Here is a 16307-nt window from a genome sequence, read left to right as displayed (position 1 = left end):
GATGGGAGGCCAAGCTAGCAGTCAGAAAGTTCAGGTGTGTGAGCTAACATGGTTCCCAAGCCAGAAGGCAGAGTCTTTCCAGAGTCTTCCATCTCACTCATCCCCTTCAGCCAATGAGTCACCAAGTCTTTCTACCTTCCTTTCATCGGTGGAAACCACACCCTCCTCCTGCTTTCACTTAGCTGCTCCCACTACACACGACCGATAGAGTCTCAAGGAATAGCAGCACCCCTTTGTCCAACCCCGCTTCAAAACAAATTAAGAAACTAATTTTAAAAAAAAGTGTTGCAAACAGAGATGAAAATGGCACCTTTATTTCTAGGAACTCTAGTTCGGAGGTTGTGGTTTTGGGTCTACAGCCAAATGGCTAATACTGAACCCAAGTGTGGGCAGCATGAGACGAAAGCTGTTCTACTCATGGGCAGAAGAGCTTCCTGCAGAGGGCAGCTCCCTCCCAAGAGGAACACAGAAAGCCGCTGAGATGTCCACTTGAGTTCTCCCAAATTTACCAATCAGGGAGTGACTCCAGGCCAGGAGTAATACTAATGCCGCTCCCTTCACTTGGAAGTCAATGGAAGGAGTTGAAAGAATAATCCACATACCCCTTCAGGAAGCTCCCTGAATCTGCCCGAGGCTGCCCTCGCTAAAAACCTGCCGCGCTCCCTCCTGACAACCGCCCGCCTCGTACTGCTTTCAGGGCCATGTGACCTGCTTCCCTCTCCAGGTGTGAACCCAACTCAGACCATCCTCTCCTCTCTCATAGCTTAGCCACTGCATCCTGCATCCTCATCTGACCTGCCGCTGTTTTGTCTCCTTTTCGGCCGTGACCAGAAGCCCTCACTCATCTTCCCAGACTCGCTTCAAGGTCGTCTCAGATAAGACGTCCTTGAGAACAACCCCAACTAAAGCTCTCCCATCACATGCAGTGTGCCACTCATGGCTCCTCTAGTCCTTTATTACAGCCCATCCACCAGGCTGTCGGCCCCTGAAGTCAACAATGTCTTACATTTTTAACCCCTTCCCACGCCCCCAATACACAGCACAGATTCTGGTAGATGAACACCTTCAAATATTTGTTGCATTAGAGAGATGCAAGTAGCTAAACAAAGTGTAGGACATAACAATTCTAGATGAATGAAATGCCATGGTGGTTCACAGGGAAGAAAGAACAAACCCAGCTGAGAGCACCTGGCATATTAAAGGAAGAGGTTAAGATATGCCTACGGGAAATCAAAGAAAATTTCATTTTAAAAAGTTGTCATTGAAATGAGCAGGACATGATGGTTAAACACATGGAAAGAAACCCAAAGGCGGGGGGAGCAAGGCAGAAGACACAAACCAAGGAAGATGAGAGATATATTTGGGGGGCACTGAGGCTCCCAGTTTGGCCGGGCTATCGAGTGCCTCTAGAAGACCAGCCTGACAGAGGCTGGAGACGGAGTCTGGCTATGGCATACCCAGGACCTCGAGTACCAAATAAATTTTGACTTCATTTACAGACAATGGGAGTCAAAGAATGTTTCCTAAAAGAGTAGCTGGTTAATTATGACAAGGAAACTATAAAATCTGGATCCTTATAGTACTGATAATAAGAATTTGTTTTTCAATGACTTCCAAATTTCTCAGGCTCATAGTGACTGTGGGCTTATAATAGTGTGATCATCTCTGTGGAACATTATCTGAGCATAATAAAATGGCTAATAAACTATTTAGGGTGATCATGAGACTACATACTAATTTGTAGTCATTTTTCATTTTTTCTTTTGATTCTTTCAACCTACTCCTGCATGTTTCATCTGTCTAATGACTCTGTACTTGCCACTGGCCCATTGTGAATAATAAGCATTGCCAATGTCCCAATTCTCTTAATAGCCAATAACACAAAATGCTGATTTTAGGCGATAACAACCACTACCATCCATTTCTACTTCACTGTTTCTTCTTCCCTAGTCTACTTCCAAGCATGGTGTGCTTCAGAGATAACTCTTCAAAGAATAGTAGGCAATCAGCAAAATAGGACCATGTAGAAATAATTGAGATGTCTGATTTCAGAACTAGAGGTGAACAAATGGATCAGACAAATAAATGGTCTCTAGACCCACCTGCAGTCAAGTCTGAGTTATAGCAGAACAACTTGGAACAAATTCCAAGATGGCTCTTCCAAAACAGCACCAACAGCAGCAGCTGGGAGTTCTAAGCTTGTGTTTGCCCCCTGCCACCAGCTATTGGTCAGGTCACCTAGCATACTGGGCTTGATTTCCTAATCTATACAATGAAAGGAATAAACAAGGTCCCAACAGGAAACCTGTGCATGCCTATTAACTGTCAGCTGAAGACCCCCCTTTGGAGGGGAGCCGGGACTCCCAGGAGGGAGATGACTTTCCCAGGAGTGGTGTCCTGCCCTGGACCACTCACTGCCAGAAGAGCACTCTACTTCAGCTTCTCCACTGTCTTATGCTGGGTTCCCAGTAAACCCTCTGACGTGACCTGAAGTGCAGGCGGTTTATAGGGAAGTACCTTGACAATCACACCTATGAAAGGCAAGGGACAGAGACAGGAGCTCATTTGTGATGAGGTTGTAACATAGGACTCGGCCAATTCCTCGGGGAGCTCTAGACTCAAGATGGTCCTACGAGGGGTCCCAAATTGTACCCCTGCCTCAAGTAGTTGTTGGGTGGGGGCTGCTCCCTTGCCTTGAGTAACAGTAATTTCTGGAGAGTCGCTGGGCTGTAACCCATCAGTGACCAAGTCTCTATGCAGCTGCGGGTGTGAGTGCCTCATTCCTGGAGCGGCTAACTGGACAGAGAAGGAGAGCCATTGCATTCATCCCCAAATCTTCTGAAAGTACGAAGAAAAAATAAATAAAGAAGAAGCATGGTGAAGAAGAGAGAACTGGATTAAAAAGAAACAGCAAGAAAATCAATTTGAGTATCCCAGAGCCTCGCTAGCTCTATGACCTTGCCAAAGTTGTCTCATTTCTTTATGCTTCAGTCTCTTTCTTTGTAAGATGATCTGAGCTCACTTTTACCACGAAGATATCCATGATTCTATTCCATATTTCATTTCATTCTTGGTCAATTTTCAAAGCCTTTTGTTACCTACCTCGAGGCTTACAAATATCACTAAAGAAAAATAAACCATACATATCAAAAGTCCCCAGTAGAATTTGAGATTCATTTTCGTTAGGTGTGAGGAGTTGATCAGCGGAGCAGCAGCAAATTCAAATCTACACACGACAGTGGACACACAGTAATCCCAAGATTAAATGAGATTTGCAGGCAGCAGCTTGGGGATTTTGACATTAGACTGAATACAATTATTCAGTTAGTTGTAGCTTTATTACCCACGCTCCCCCTTGTGAGGCAATTTGCCTTATTGGAAGTAAAGCAACCCCAACCAAAGCATTTAGAAATGATACTTTTCCTGTTCTTATTATCCTGCACAAAGGAATGACTATTTGAAGTACAACCGGGGGAAGGAATTGGCTTTTTATTACATAGTTCATGTGCTTATGGCTTTAGGAATGGAGAAAGATTCCCCAAGGAAATACTGTCTCTCAAAAGAAGCTCGCAGGGTAAACAACAGGAGAGGTCTTTCCAGAGAGAGAGAAAATAGAGACAATTATTAAAATACAATTAAATAAACAAAGTAGATGCAACACAAGATGTAAAAAGTAAGCTGTTCACGACAGAAACATCATGTCTTAAGATTTACTTTCGTAGCACTGTGCACAACATACCGGGGGTGCCAAAAAAATGTGTACAAGTGGACACTTTGGTCATCGCTGCTCAAGCAGCAGTCTGCCATTATCAGAAGTGTCTGGATGCTGCTGGGAACCACTTTGAGCACCTCTTGTAATTGCAGAAGCCAAACGTGACTTGCATTCATCTTTTGTTATTGGTATATATTGAGTATTAGAATTTTAATAGTGTTTTCCTTTCTTGAAATGTGTATACATTTTTTGGCACCCTCTGTATGTTGTCCAAATGGTGCCACTTACATCTTTCCAACCAACAAACAAGCTGTTGATCTTTAAAATAAAAAAAAATAAAAAACACAAAAATGAACATATGAATGTTGCCTACACATCTGAATATACTTCAGTACTTTCAAACAAATGCCAACGGCTCAGTGTCACGGAGAGTAAAAGTCCCACCAATCAGATATTCTATCCACTCATCTCACCTGAACACACAGTCAAGTAAACAAACTAAAACATACAATTCCAAGCAGATATCATGTCACAGAACCATTTCAGATACTTTGTTCATAAAGTACAGCCACCTGTATTCCAAGGTCCATCTCAAAAAGCTCAGGTGTTAGACCATTTGCTGCTTCTTTTCCTTGATTCTGATGGTGACCCTCTGTCTGAAGCTAGTCCTCTAACAGATTCCACATTTTTAAGGAAACAAATGACATTTTAATTTTAATTGTTTCGTAAATTCTTTGTACGTTATGTATTCCTCTCCATTCACAGCAGAAAATAGAGGTGAGGAATAATGGACGCGGCTTAATTTACAGCAAAGGGTTATTTAAATGTAGTCGCATGTAAATGTATACATCCACACACCCTACAGCTCAAAAAGGCTTTTCTTTTTTTTCTGAAGTTGATTATGTCAATTCTGATTTTAGTAACGTGGGAAGGCAGACACAGCTCTACTAGAAACCATTCCAATCATACCAGACACACATAATAACTTTACCATTTTGTATAACAAAAAGGAGAAAAATAGAGATGTGATAAAGTAGATCAATGTATGAATTCAAAAGGATTCATGATCCTACGACCCTTTAATCCAGAGCAAGGACACAGAACCAAAGGCATGATAAATTAAAGATCAAATATTTAAAATGTTTTCTAGTTAATAATTCACTTAAATTGTCATATAAACCCAATTTCCAATCAGTTGAAATAAATATTACCAAACAATATGATTTTTAATTAAAAACACAGTAGTAGTTTACTCAATACTAATCATTGAAAATAGTTAAGTCAACAATATGTAAATTAGTGAAGTTGAAACGTCTTCAGCAATGCTAAAAGTACATACTTTATTTTTCTTAAATATACAAGTTAAACTATGATGGAATTTCATCAATAATAGTAACAGTCCAAGTTGGAATATGCTCAGAAGAAAACATGGCTACAGACAATTTTTTTAAGAGTAAAATGTCAAAGTCTAAAAAAAGGTCACTGAAAATATGACAGGGTTTTCATAAGCCAGTTTTAGATCCAACAAAGATCATGGCTCCAGATTCCTCCTCATTTAATTGTTTAACAAAAAATATACTGAGGACCTACTATGTGATCAGGGTTATATTTACGTGTGGGTGAGCATGTGGTAGGATAAGCAGCAAATAAATACAAAGGAACAGGAATGTTTTAAAAATTAGAGGTTTAATGAGAGGATAGTGAAGAAATTAAAGACACGAACAAGATGGATTTCCACGACAACCATGACAGAAGCTCAATGACTCGATATCAACTCATCCTAAAAGGCTTGTGCCAGGACCTAAACCCTTCCAAAGTCCTCGAAGAAATGTGGTTATTCAACAGCAAAAGACACGAGACGACTGAGGGGAATCAGGGCTCCTCTGATGCAGAGGGCCCCCAGTTTTAGAGTTGATCCTCTGATTTTCCCAGCAGTAAAATAACTTTATCATAGTGAGTGGAGGTTTTCAGAGGAGGGAAATGCCCCTCAACGCCCCAGCTGAGTTTTATTGACCAGCCAGTGCACTCTAACCAATAATGTCCTTTTGTCATGAACCTTCATTTAACAATAATTCTCTCTGCATTCTCATTATAAAAATTTTATCACTGTGCGGCTGTTCCCCTGTAACGTAGCACAGCTCTGTGGGCTGAGATGACCCATAGGGAACCAGGCTTCTCTACTTCTGCAAAAGGGATTAAAGGATATAACTTGCAGATCCCTGTTTTCACCCTGGGCCTAAGCAATGTAGAGTACTCACGAATGCCTGGTAGTAATCCTCTAGATGACCATACTCTTGTTTTCTTATAGCACTTAAAGCAGAATGGTGACATAATGGAAAGTACCACATCAGAATGACCCCATGTCATCTTCGCTATAAAATCAGGGCAAGTCATTTAAGCTGTGAAGGCCTCGGTTTCCTCACCTATAAACTTGGGATAATGATGGACAACCCTCTGACAGTCTCTGTGATGATACATGAGATTAATTTCAGAAATGTGTTACAGTTTCGAAAGTAATTTCATGGGCATACTCATGGAGATATCTCCCAGGGGCTGGCATAAGAGAAGGGCAAATTCTCAAGTAGATAGTGGAATAATTCCCCATATTAACAGCTGTCTCAAATCCATAGTTTTGACACCCGAGGGAAATACAAGATATGAATTATAAACTATTTACAGAGGGAAGAAAATGTGTGCATCTGTCCCAGACCTCCATTCGCTTTGGTTTGTGAGCAGGTACCAAGGCCATCCCAGGTAGAGGGCTATTCCAGAAAAAAGACAATTAAAAGTTCGTAATGCTCCAGAAAATCAGGACAGCCTCTCAGCTCTACGTTGCGCTCTGTAACTCTAAAGAATTTGCTAATTATTTTACATGCTAACATTATTATAGATACTAGATAGCCTGACAATTTGTCAGCGGATTACCTAATGAGCAGTTCATTTGTCCTGGGGAGAACCACATAAAATGAGTTGAAAGTTTCCTTCAAAAATTGTCTTTCATTTTCGGTCACCTAATCCATAAAATTTCTGTTTGTCGTTTGTTTGTTTGTTTGTTTGAAGGGCTACTTCTCAGTCACTGCAATTCTTTAAAGCACACAAACAAAACAAAGATTGGGAAAAATTGGGGGGCTGCAACCACAATGACAAGATGGGAGGGGGTCATGGGCCGGTGGAGCGGGGCGTGGAGCCTGGCACAGCCACGGGGATTTCAGCATGCCAAGGCCACTCGCCTGTTGTGGGCAGGGGATAGCCTGCCTCTCGGCTTCTGTGGTGGCATCTTTAAAACAGAATTATCAGAGCCGCTTCCTTGGCTGCCATGACCTAATGAGTAAGTGTGTATAATGTTTTCAGGGGGGAAGTGGCACCTTCAAAGCTCAGTAATCGTTGACTACTATTATTACAATGACCACAAATATACTAAATTTGTCAATAACCAAACTGACCAAATATCTACGAATAATCATTTTTGCTCTGTGAGCTCGGATGTTTTTAAGAAAGAGAACTGATTACAACATTGAGTCTGGTCTTTACCATAGGAGGCAATCAGTACCCTAATCCCATCCTCTGCACTTGTTCTCTCTGTCATTATGTGCTTCCTGCCCCTCCATCCTCAGTCTCAGACGTGTCCTTTCTGAGCTACCTCTGCCAGTAAGACCTTGTAAGACCTGGCCTCCGTCTTAGATTTAACTCAGATGACCTCACAATTTGACTCCAGTATTCAACTGGGTCAAAAGCTTCAAGCGCACCTATAAGTAGCCTTTTCCTACTTCTCTACGTTGCCAAAAAAGTGGGTTCCTGGTAGCCAGAAGGTCAACCCGTAAGTATAAGAAAAATGCCTCAATTTTTTTCTCCAGAAATTTTGATTCTCTTTCCACTGCTACATCTGCTTGGAAAATAGAAAAAAAAAAAAAAAAAAAAAAAAAAAAAATGCAGCAAAGGAATTTACCACAGAAAGAGTAGCAAACAAAAAATATTTTAATAACATTTGTACACATTGCTCAGGGCTTCTAAAGTCGCAATTATGAGTTCATGCAGCGTTAGCAACTGCTTTTCATTTTGTTACTAGTTTAGAATTTAAATAAGAAATGATAGAACGAGCACATCTAATGCACAACCTAACAGAGATCTACGGCTCGACACCGTCTCTACTCCTCCAACACTGGAACGGGGAAAATATTGGCCATGAGTTTATATTTCATTACTGAGGAAAATTCAGAGATGGTTAATGATTATTCATGTCAGAAGTTTGACAGTTGTACATCCTGAGGTTTTAACTAGCACATTTGAAAATATCTGCCCACAGGCTTCCATTGTCCTCGGTGCAGTGTCGCAGGCTTGGGAAGGATGCAGGCTCGTCAGGTATTTCTGTCCCTTCTCCCAGGGTACCAAGGTCCTCACAGAACCCACGGGAATCACTTCCTGTGAGATAAACTATATCAAACACAGAACAGGAAGGTTTTCGGGAACAATTAGGGAACGCCTGTTAGAAAATATTCAGTTTTCCCCAAAAGGCTAAGCTCCTCCTCTGCCAATTTACCGGTGTTGTTATGGTTGTTGTTTTAGAAAACGCGTGCATCCATTAGATATTTGGGGAATTGCAGACACTGTCCAGAGCTGACATTATTCAGAGCGTACAGTGTTTCCCCAAAAATAAGACCGGGTCTTATATTAAGGTTTGTTCCAAAAGACGCATTAGGGCTTATATTCAGGGGATCTCCTCCTGAAAAATCATGCTAGGGCTTATTTTCCGGTTAGGTTGTATTTTGGGGGAAACATGGTAGCTCTGTTCTTACGCACACTTCCTCCTTCCCCCTCATCACTTACACCCACACGTAGCACGTCAGACAAGCAGCCTCCTCTGCAAATGACCACTTACCTTGATCTGAGATCACTGGCCTCCCTGCCTGGCTTCTCAGACACTTAACTTTTAGAGCAAGTCTTATTCTACCTAGCGATTTAATATAGAGACCAAAACAAAAAAGAGGTTTAAATTTCCATAACCAGAACAAAAAAATGAAGCTACATTCTGGGGAAGGTCAGCTGACGTTGACTTTACTACCACGTGGCAGAACTGCTGCTCTGGGCCAGTCTCACGAGGCAGACTGTGAGCTGCTGGTCAGCTGGTGGCTTCTGATCAAGTGGCACTAACCAATAACACCAGGTAAAGGTTATGTACAAAGTTATAACATTTATTAAAGATTAAAGACACTCAACATACAAGGTCAGACAATTAAGTTTGCGAACTCATCCTAGAAAAAATGCCACATACATCATTGCTGAATATCATTACAGTCACCTTCGAAGTACTCCCCTTGGGAAGCTATGCACCAATGCCAGCACCTAGTCCACCCTTCAAAGCAATTTTGGAACTCTTTTTCTGGAATGGCCATCAGAGCTGTCGTCACATTACTCCTGATGTCCTGAATGTCATCAAAATGTCTTCCTTTCAATATTTCCTTTATCTTCGGGTAAAGGAAGAAGTGATTGGGGACAGATCAGGTGAGTAGGGAGGGTGTCCCAATATAGTTACTTGTTTACTGGCTAAAAGCTCCCTCACAGACAGTGCCCTCTGAGCTGGTGCGTTGTCGTGATACAAGAGCCACAAATTGTTGGCAAAAAGTTCAGGTCATAGAACTTTTTCACAAAGACTTTTCAGCACTTCCAAATAGTAAACATGGTTAACTGTTTGCCCAGTTGATACAAATTCATAATAATCCCTCTGATATCAAAAAAGGTTAGCAACATCATTGCAACAAGTTTGCAAACGTAATTGTCCAACCTCATAAGCACAATTAAGGGTCTTGTCTCAAGTTTAGTAAATCTACATGGTTTAGGGTAATAATAAATGTAATGGTAACATTATCCATTACTGCACTGAAAACAGGACAAGTCATTTATCAAACCCGATTTTTGGTGCAGGAGGTTATATCCCACAGAAGGCAGGAAAATAAATAAAATTAGTAGGTTTTCCCAAATACACATACACAAAGAAAGAGAGAGGAGAATGAATTAACCCCCAAAAAGTCAGGGGGAGGAGTACTTTTAACTATTAAAATGTTAGAGATGTGTTTGAAGGAGAAAAGGTAGCAATATGATTTAGAATGAAACATTATCACTTTATCAAACATAACATAATCCCACATGACAGAATGTTTATTAGCGAACATGGTATAGGTCCTATAGTAGACCCCTTACTCAATGCAGAAATCTCTGGAAAATCCTTTCCTGTGATCACCGCCCTCCCGTGCCAGAGAATTCACTTCCTCACTAGGTAGTCTATCTTGGATGCAAATAACTTTCATCACTGCCTCTTCCTCAGACTGAGCCAAATGTACCTTCTGGAAACTTACACACATTGGTCTTTCCTCAGCTCTCCGAAATTTACTTTTTATCACAACAACTTTTCAACTACATTTTTTAATGTATTAAGGGTCTCAACTTCATTTATTCCCTTTTCATTATTCAAAGAGTTTATTCACTCTAGACTTTATTCAAGATGCTGTCATATATTTTAATACACCCCTAATGCCATCTTAAGATGCATGATATCTAGAAGGGTCCCAAACTGCTTTCAGAGACACTAGTATATAAGGGAAAACATGACTATTAATTACTCAAAATCAACCCAGAATTCATTCTGTTTCAAAGGGCAGAGGGAGTTACGACAAAGTTTTTGTGAGTTGATTCCCAAGGGGAAAGAAAACTTACTTCTCTTTTGTTTTAAATGTACAAAAAGATTCCCCAAATCACTGAAGAAGCTATCTTATCGTCAGACCAAAGATGATACTGTTAGCTGCACTAATGCTTTGCTTTGAACCAAACAATGGAATCTGGATCATTTATCTTCTGATTTTCATTGGAATGAAATTATTTACTGGAGGCAAAACACAAAGACATACTTCTAGCGAAGAATTACAGAAATCTTTGGCTGCATCTAAGTCAGGCAACATTAGCTGTTCACAGCAAGAAGAGCATGCCTTACTAACAACTGTCACCTCAATAAACTTTAATTTAAAACAAAAAACAAACAAACAAATATCATTCAATAAAATTTTTTATTTCAATATTTAAAAAAAAGAAGAAGAAGAGCATGCCCTAGGCTCCCCCCACCTCCCGCCAAAAACGGTCACAAAGTATCTGGTATAATTGGATAAAACATATTTGCAACTCTAGGCAAAAAATATGCTGCAGTGGCCAGGCTGACTTTGCTCCATTGTGGCTGACGATTTCTAGAAGACTGATGATGTTACCTTTGTATAAAATGATGATTTATACCCTGTATTCACTTTGGTTCAGGATAAGTCACCGTGTTCCCTGGATCCTCAAAGGTCAATCCTTCACTTCTCTTAATTCTTGGTCTAAATGCCAACTCTTCGATATGGCCCACGGTGACTAACTAAATCTACCAACACCCTCTTTCTTCCAACTCCCAATAATCTTAACCTGACAGTTTTCTTTACTCAAAGACCTTAGGCCCTTGGAATGCATGACATGGTTTCCTGAATTATCGTGTGTGTGTGTGTGTGTGTGTGTGTGTACACACATGTTAATCGTTCTACCTCCCCTCACTATAAACACACACACACGAAGATAAGATTCACAAGGCCAGGATCTTTATCTGTTTACCGATATTTGCCAGGAATCTGTTTCCTGGCACATAGCAGGAAACAAGTCAACATCTAATAGTAGAATGAATGAAGAAAGGAGTCTGGGCTTAGACTGACCCCGAGTCCCAATTCCACACTAGCTGTGGGACCCTGGGAAATGACCATCCTTTCTGCAGCTGTGTTTTCTGATGGGTGAAATAAGGATCTTAGGAGCGCCTTAGGGTCCTCAGAAACATTAAGTGAGTCAGTGTATGTCAAGGGCTTAGAATCGTGCCTGGTCATAGTAAGCTTTCAATAACCGTTAGCTCCCATAGTTATTATTATTTCAAGATACGTTCCTCAAGGTGGTAATGTATTTGTGATGATTTACGATTGCAGGCAACGGGCTCTGCTCTTATCTGACAACGCAGATCTGTGATGGTGAAAAGGGACCCCAGTCTCTTGACAGAGCAGCAGAGCTACCAAGGGTCAAACCTCATCGCTGTGGCCTCATGAGCTCCAATTCAGTAACGGGAGCAATTCTGCAAAGGAGCTGTTAACAGTGTATTACTGCCTCAGACCTGCTGGAATAGAATAAACATCACAATGAAATCACTGAGTAAGTGAGAGTGAGGCTCAGAAACCTTAAAAGGCAGGGAAGGCAGCTCCTCTCTTCCTACTTGAACAGAGAGATTTGTTTATTTGGCTTAACTCAAGTCAAAGCTAATGGTTCTGATGGCTTTGAATAACCACAACTCATTTGCCAGATTTCTACAAAGGGCTGAAACTCACACTTTCTGAAATAAGATTAAGAAAAAAACAACAACAAAAGTCCTCCATTAAAGAATTTACCAGAACATACTCATCATTTAGACATTTGCTTATGTTTCTTAGAAAGCTAATCATCAGGAATGGTACGGTAACTTCTTCATGGAGCAAAATCCACATTTGCCCAATGGTTGCAAATTAAATCATTAACCTGAATGTTCACTAAATATTTAGGAAAACAAAACACTTTGGAATCACTTACTGATTTACATATACCTTTAATCCAGGGAGAAAAGTAGGGGTTTCAGGACCGATTGAGTTAGGAGAGGAGGTCAAAATGAGTGAGGAAGATAGAAATGAGGGATGAACAGAATGACAAAAGGGGGAGGGGCATTTACTGATCTCATGGCCGTAAGAGTCTCAACTTCCCTATTATAACATGTTTCCCCAAAGCTGATCTCCTCCCTTAAGTGGTCCCTTAATGGCAAAATAAGATAAATGACTACATGCTCAAGGATTCGATTATGACAAGTCATGCCAACAAAGAATTTCTCTCCTCATTCTAAAGAAAGACCCCAAGATTTGGGGGAATCGAGCAAGGTCATAGTAGCTAAGTTGAAGCTGGAATCAAATTTCCAGATTTCAAGTCAATACTCTGGGCGCTACACACGAACTTCCCCAAACTCCAATGTGCATGTGATGGAAGATTCAGTAGTTCCAGGAGGAACCCAAGATTCTGCAATTCTGACAAACTCCCAGGTGGCGCTGTGGCCAGTCCTGTATTACAGGGAGTAGCAAGACTCCACCCCATTTCACCTGCTAAGGTTAAGTCTGGGGAATCATTTTTTGTTGTTATTTTAATGAAAAAGGTGTTTTCTAGGACAAGAGAAAGTGAGATTACATATGAAATACTGAAGTTTTCAATATTCTAAGAACTCAACACCGTTTGTGTTGAAAACTTAAGGGGTTACATTTCCATGGTGGTGTCAACTGTAAAATATACTTAAGTTCCAGATTTTTAAAGTATACACAAACACTAGTATTTTATAGTTCAGCAATCTCTCACTGCAGGCCATGGATGTGCATTTATTTATAATTCCCCCTTATGTTTGAAATATACCTACCATACCTAAATTGCACTACATCTCCTAAAACTGTCTTCATTCTATCTCCTTTGATAATAGAGATACTATGTCCGGGGGTTGCTTTCACCTTCTTTGAAATTTGACTTTTTAGATAAGAAAGATGGCACTGACGTATCACACTCCAACAGGCTTATCTGCATAGATTTTTTATCACCCAATAACACAGTGTAACAAAGTTGACCATACCCAGTTACATGCATTATAACCTTATATAGGAGACACCCAGTGTAACTGGGAGAGGAAAGATTTGTTTTTTAAGTTTTTGTAACTTCTATTTCTCTATTTTTGCCTTGCCTACCAGAAGAATCCCCACGCATTTGAAGAGAGCTGATGTAAACTTAACACAATGTGTCCCCTCCAGCCAAAACTCAGTCAAGCCTCCCAGAGCTTCCTATTGGCCCCCTTGAATCAGCTGAGCCCGGGAGGTTTTCCCTATAAAACATCCACAGTGTATCTAAATCTGATCCCAGTAAAATTTCACTTCAGCTGAAGTGAAAATGCAGAGGTAGCAGTTACGGATAACAGCTGGAGAACATTAGTTCTCTGTCTCTCCTTTTCTCTCCCAAGGGTTGAAAACTCTGCTGTTCAGACAGGAAGTCGTCATACACCACACACTGTACAATACGAGAACGGTGGGATGTAAGAGCAAGTTGCAGAGGATTAGGGGCACAGGACATAGGGCACAGACACTGTGCACCTCTTGGGGTACCCTTTCCTGCCACGGTGTTCAGGTAGCATAATGCATGCACACCCAGAATTGACAAGCACACACTTCACTCCCTGAAAGCTTTTCAATAACTCAGAGCAAGACGGCTTAATCTCCCATTTTTCCACAATTTTTTAAAACATGAACTCCAAGAAGTTTTGGGGAGTGGCCAAGATTCTCCAATAATCTTTTTTGGCATACTTTCACATCTGCTATCTAAAAAGACAACCTTTTATCTTTTTAAAAATGAAATTGTCAAAAAAAAAAATCTCTCTCACATAACTGCCCAGAATAAGGAAACATATGTATTTCACATATACGTGGAATTCAAAACATGACGATCTGGGAAAGAATCATTTAAACAAAAGTTCTTGTAGATATGGTTTCGTAGGGTCGGTTTTTTTCTGTAATTTCACAAAGCCGCTGGGAACGAACGCAGCCACAAACACGGGGAGAGACATCCACATTCTGTAGCCACAGCTCCAAGTTTTTAGCAGGATAGGAGTTTCCCAAACACCACATGCTGAATAGCCATTCTGCACTCCTACCCGTCTGCAGGCGTTGGACCCCGTTTGTAACCGCCTGTCCTCTGGGGGCGGGCTGTAAAACCGACCCTGTCTCTTCCACGCCCCTCCAGCCAAGCTCACGGAAGACCAACCTTCCTAAGTTTGGAACTACATAAATGCCTTTGCCATATGCATATCAAGGGCATGCCGTTAATCAACGGGTGACAACACCAGGGCTTGATTCAAAGAGGGGGAGGAGGGGCGAGGGGGAAGCCAACCCACACATCCATCATCCTTTTAGGAGTAGGTGGGGTTTAAAGTTTCTCCAACTTCCAAGTTCCCACTTGACAGGCAATATTTCTGTGCAATTCCCAGCCCCACGGAACAGATGGTCCTTTGCCCATCTTGAGCCCCGAGAGAGGCCAGTCACCCCCCCACACCCGCCACTCCTCACCCTACGGGGCCCAAAGGTGATCAGCTTCACGAAGCTGTCAGCCCGGGGAGGGGGGGGGGGCAGTGAGCAGAGTATGGAAACTTAACTACTTGTTCCAGAAGTTTTTCCTGCTACAGGAGAGTCCAGTGGACTAGAGCACAAAGGCCTGGGAAAGTTTTCACTGCGTTAATTTTGAAAAACGTCTTCTGCCATCTGCCAAACCATCATCCTAAACCTCAGATGCCCAGGGAAGGAAAGTTGAGGCACATGCTTCAGAAACATGTCAGCAATGCAACTTGAGCCATCCCAAGGACAACCTGGGAAGTTACTTAAGGGGACCCCCACGGTGGGAAAGTATCCTCCAGGCGCCTGAGTACTCTGTGCCAAAGGGGAAGGTGACGGCCCTGACAGGGTGCCAAATGGGTGTGCGCCATGGCAGCGGGCGAGAACCTTCCTTCCCAGATGGGAGGGCGAGAAGCAGGGGGGGGAGGGCGATTGGGGAGTGTGAGGACGGCGGCCCACTCACCCTCGCTGCCGTGCTGTTTGCCATTGTTCGCGCCCATCCTGCCGCCGTCATGCCCGCCGTCTCCCGGGACACTCCATCGCTGGGGCGCACCGCCTGAGCGCTCCGCCCGAGGAAAGCCCGCCGGACCGGACCGTTAGCTGCGCATACCCCACACTCCGGGGCCGAGGTCCGGCTGGGAGCGGCCCTTGCACTTGGGTAGAAGGGGGCGCTCCGTCCCCTGCGGGCACCCCCGATGGCTCCGGGTGGGGCCGAGGGTAGGCGCCGCGCTTAGAATCCGCGTTCGGGGCCGCAGGGCGCAGCGCCGCGGAGAGCCCGCGCCCCGGGGCCGCCCAGAGGCTCGCCGCGCCGCCGCCGCGGGTTCCCCATCCGACCGCCCCGATTCCCCTGTGGTGGGCGCTGAGCCGCGCGGGCGGCCGGGGCTCCCCGGTTTGGCTGCCTCCTTCGGCCGCCCCTGCGCGCTCGCGGCTTCCCCGGGGAGGGAGCGGCGGCCACTTGTTGCGGATGCCCTGAGCGAGCGGAGACTCGCGGCCCGGCGTTGCTCGCCCGCGGGCCGGACTTTTGTTAGCGCCAGGCGCCTCCTCTCGCCGCCCAGCGTCAATCACAGCTGGAGCCCCGGGGAGGAAGGCCGGCCCGGAGATGCGCGGCCTTTTAAAGGGGCAGCGCTCCTTTTCAGGGCTCGGGGTGCCGGCCGCAGCCTCCACGCAGGCCCTCGCGCCGCCCGCGAGCCGCTCTGAGCCAAGGAACGTGCTCTTGGCTCGATTTTACTATTGTTCTTTTACAGGCTTGGCCCCCAATTTGTAAGACGAGCTTCCGAACGTCGTTTGAAATCCCTTGACTTTGCCTGCAAATATGGCCTATTTTAGGGGAGGGGGCATTTAAAATAAACATGCTTCAGAGTCTGATTGTGTCTGGCAATTTCAGGTAT

At 43.2% G+C, this 16307-nt stretch overlaps 1 protein-coding gene across 1 annotated transcript in view; it reads right to left on the bottom strand.

The window, feature by feature from the left end:
* Positions 1–15937, bottom strand: part of FBXL7 (F-box and leucine rich repeat protein 7) — a 346693-nt gene extending 330756 nt beyond the window's left edge. Inside the window, exon 1 of the mRNA XM_019753542.3 lies at positions 15383–15937. Within this exon, the coding sequence (XP_019609101.2) occupies positions 15383–15419 (37 nt within the window). The 5' untranslated portion in view covers positions 15420–15937. The remainder of the gene's footprint in view (positions 1–15382) is intronic.
* Between the last annotated feature and the right edge of the window lie 370 nt (positions 15938–16307).

Source organism: Rhinolophus sinicus, chromosome 3, assembly GCF_057876585.1.
Source record: "Rhinolophus sinicus isolate RSI-liver-muscle chromosome 3, RSI-T2T, whole genome shotgun sequence".
In the NCBI taxonomy this organism is placed as follows: domain Eukaryota; kingdom Metazoa; phylum Chordata; class Mammalia; order Chiroptera; family Rhinolophidae; genus Rhinolophus; species Rhinolophus sinicus.
The sequence above is the reverse complement of the archived record's forward strand: the minus strand, read 5'-3'. Positions and strand labels throughout refer to the sequence as shown.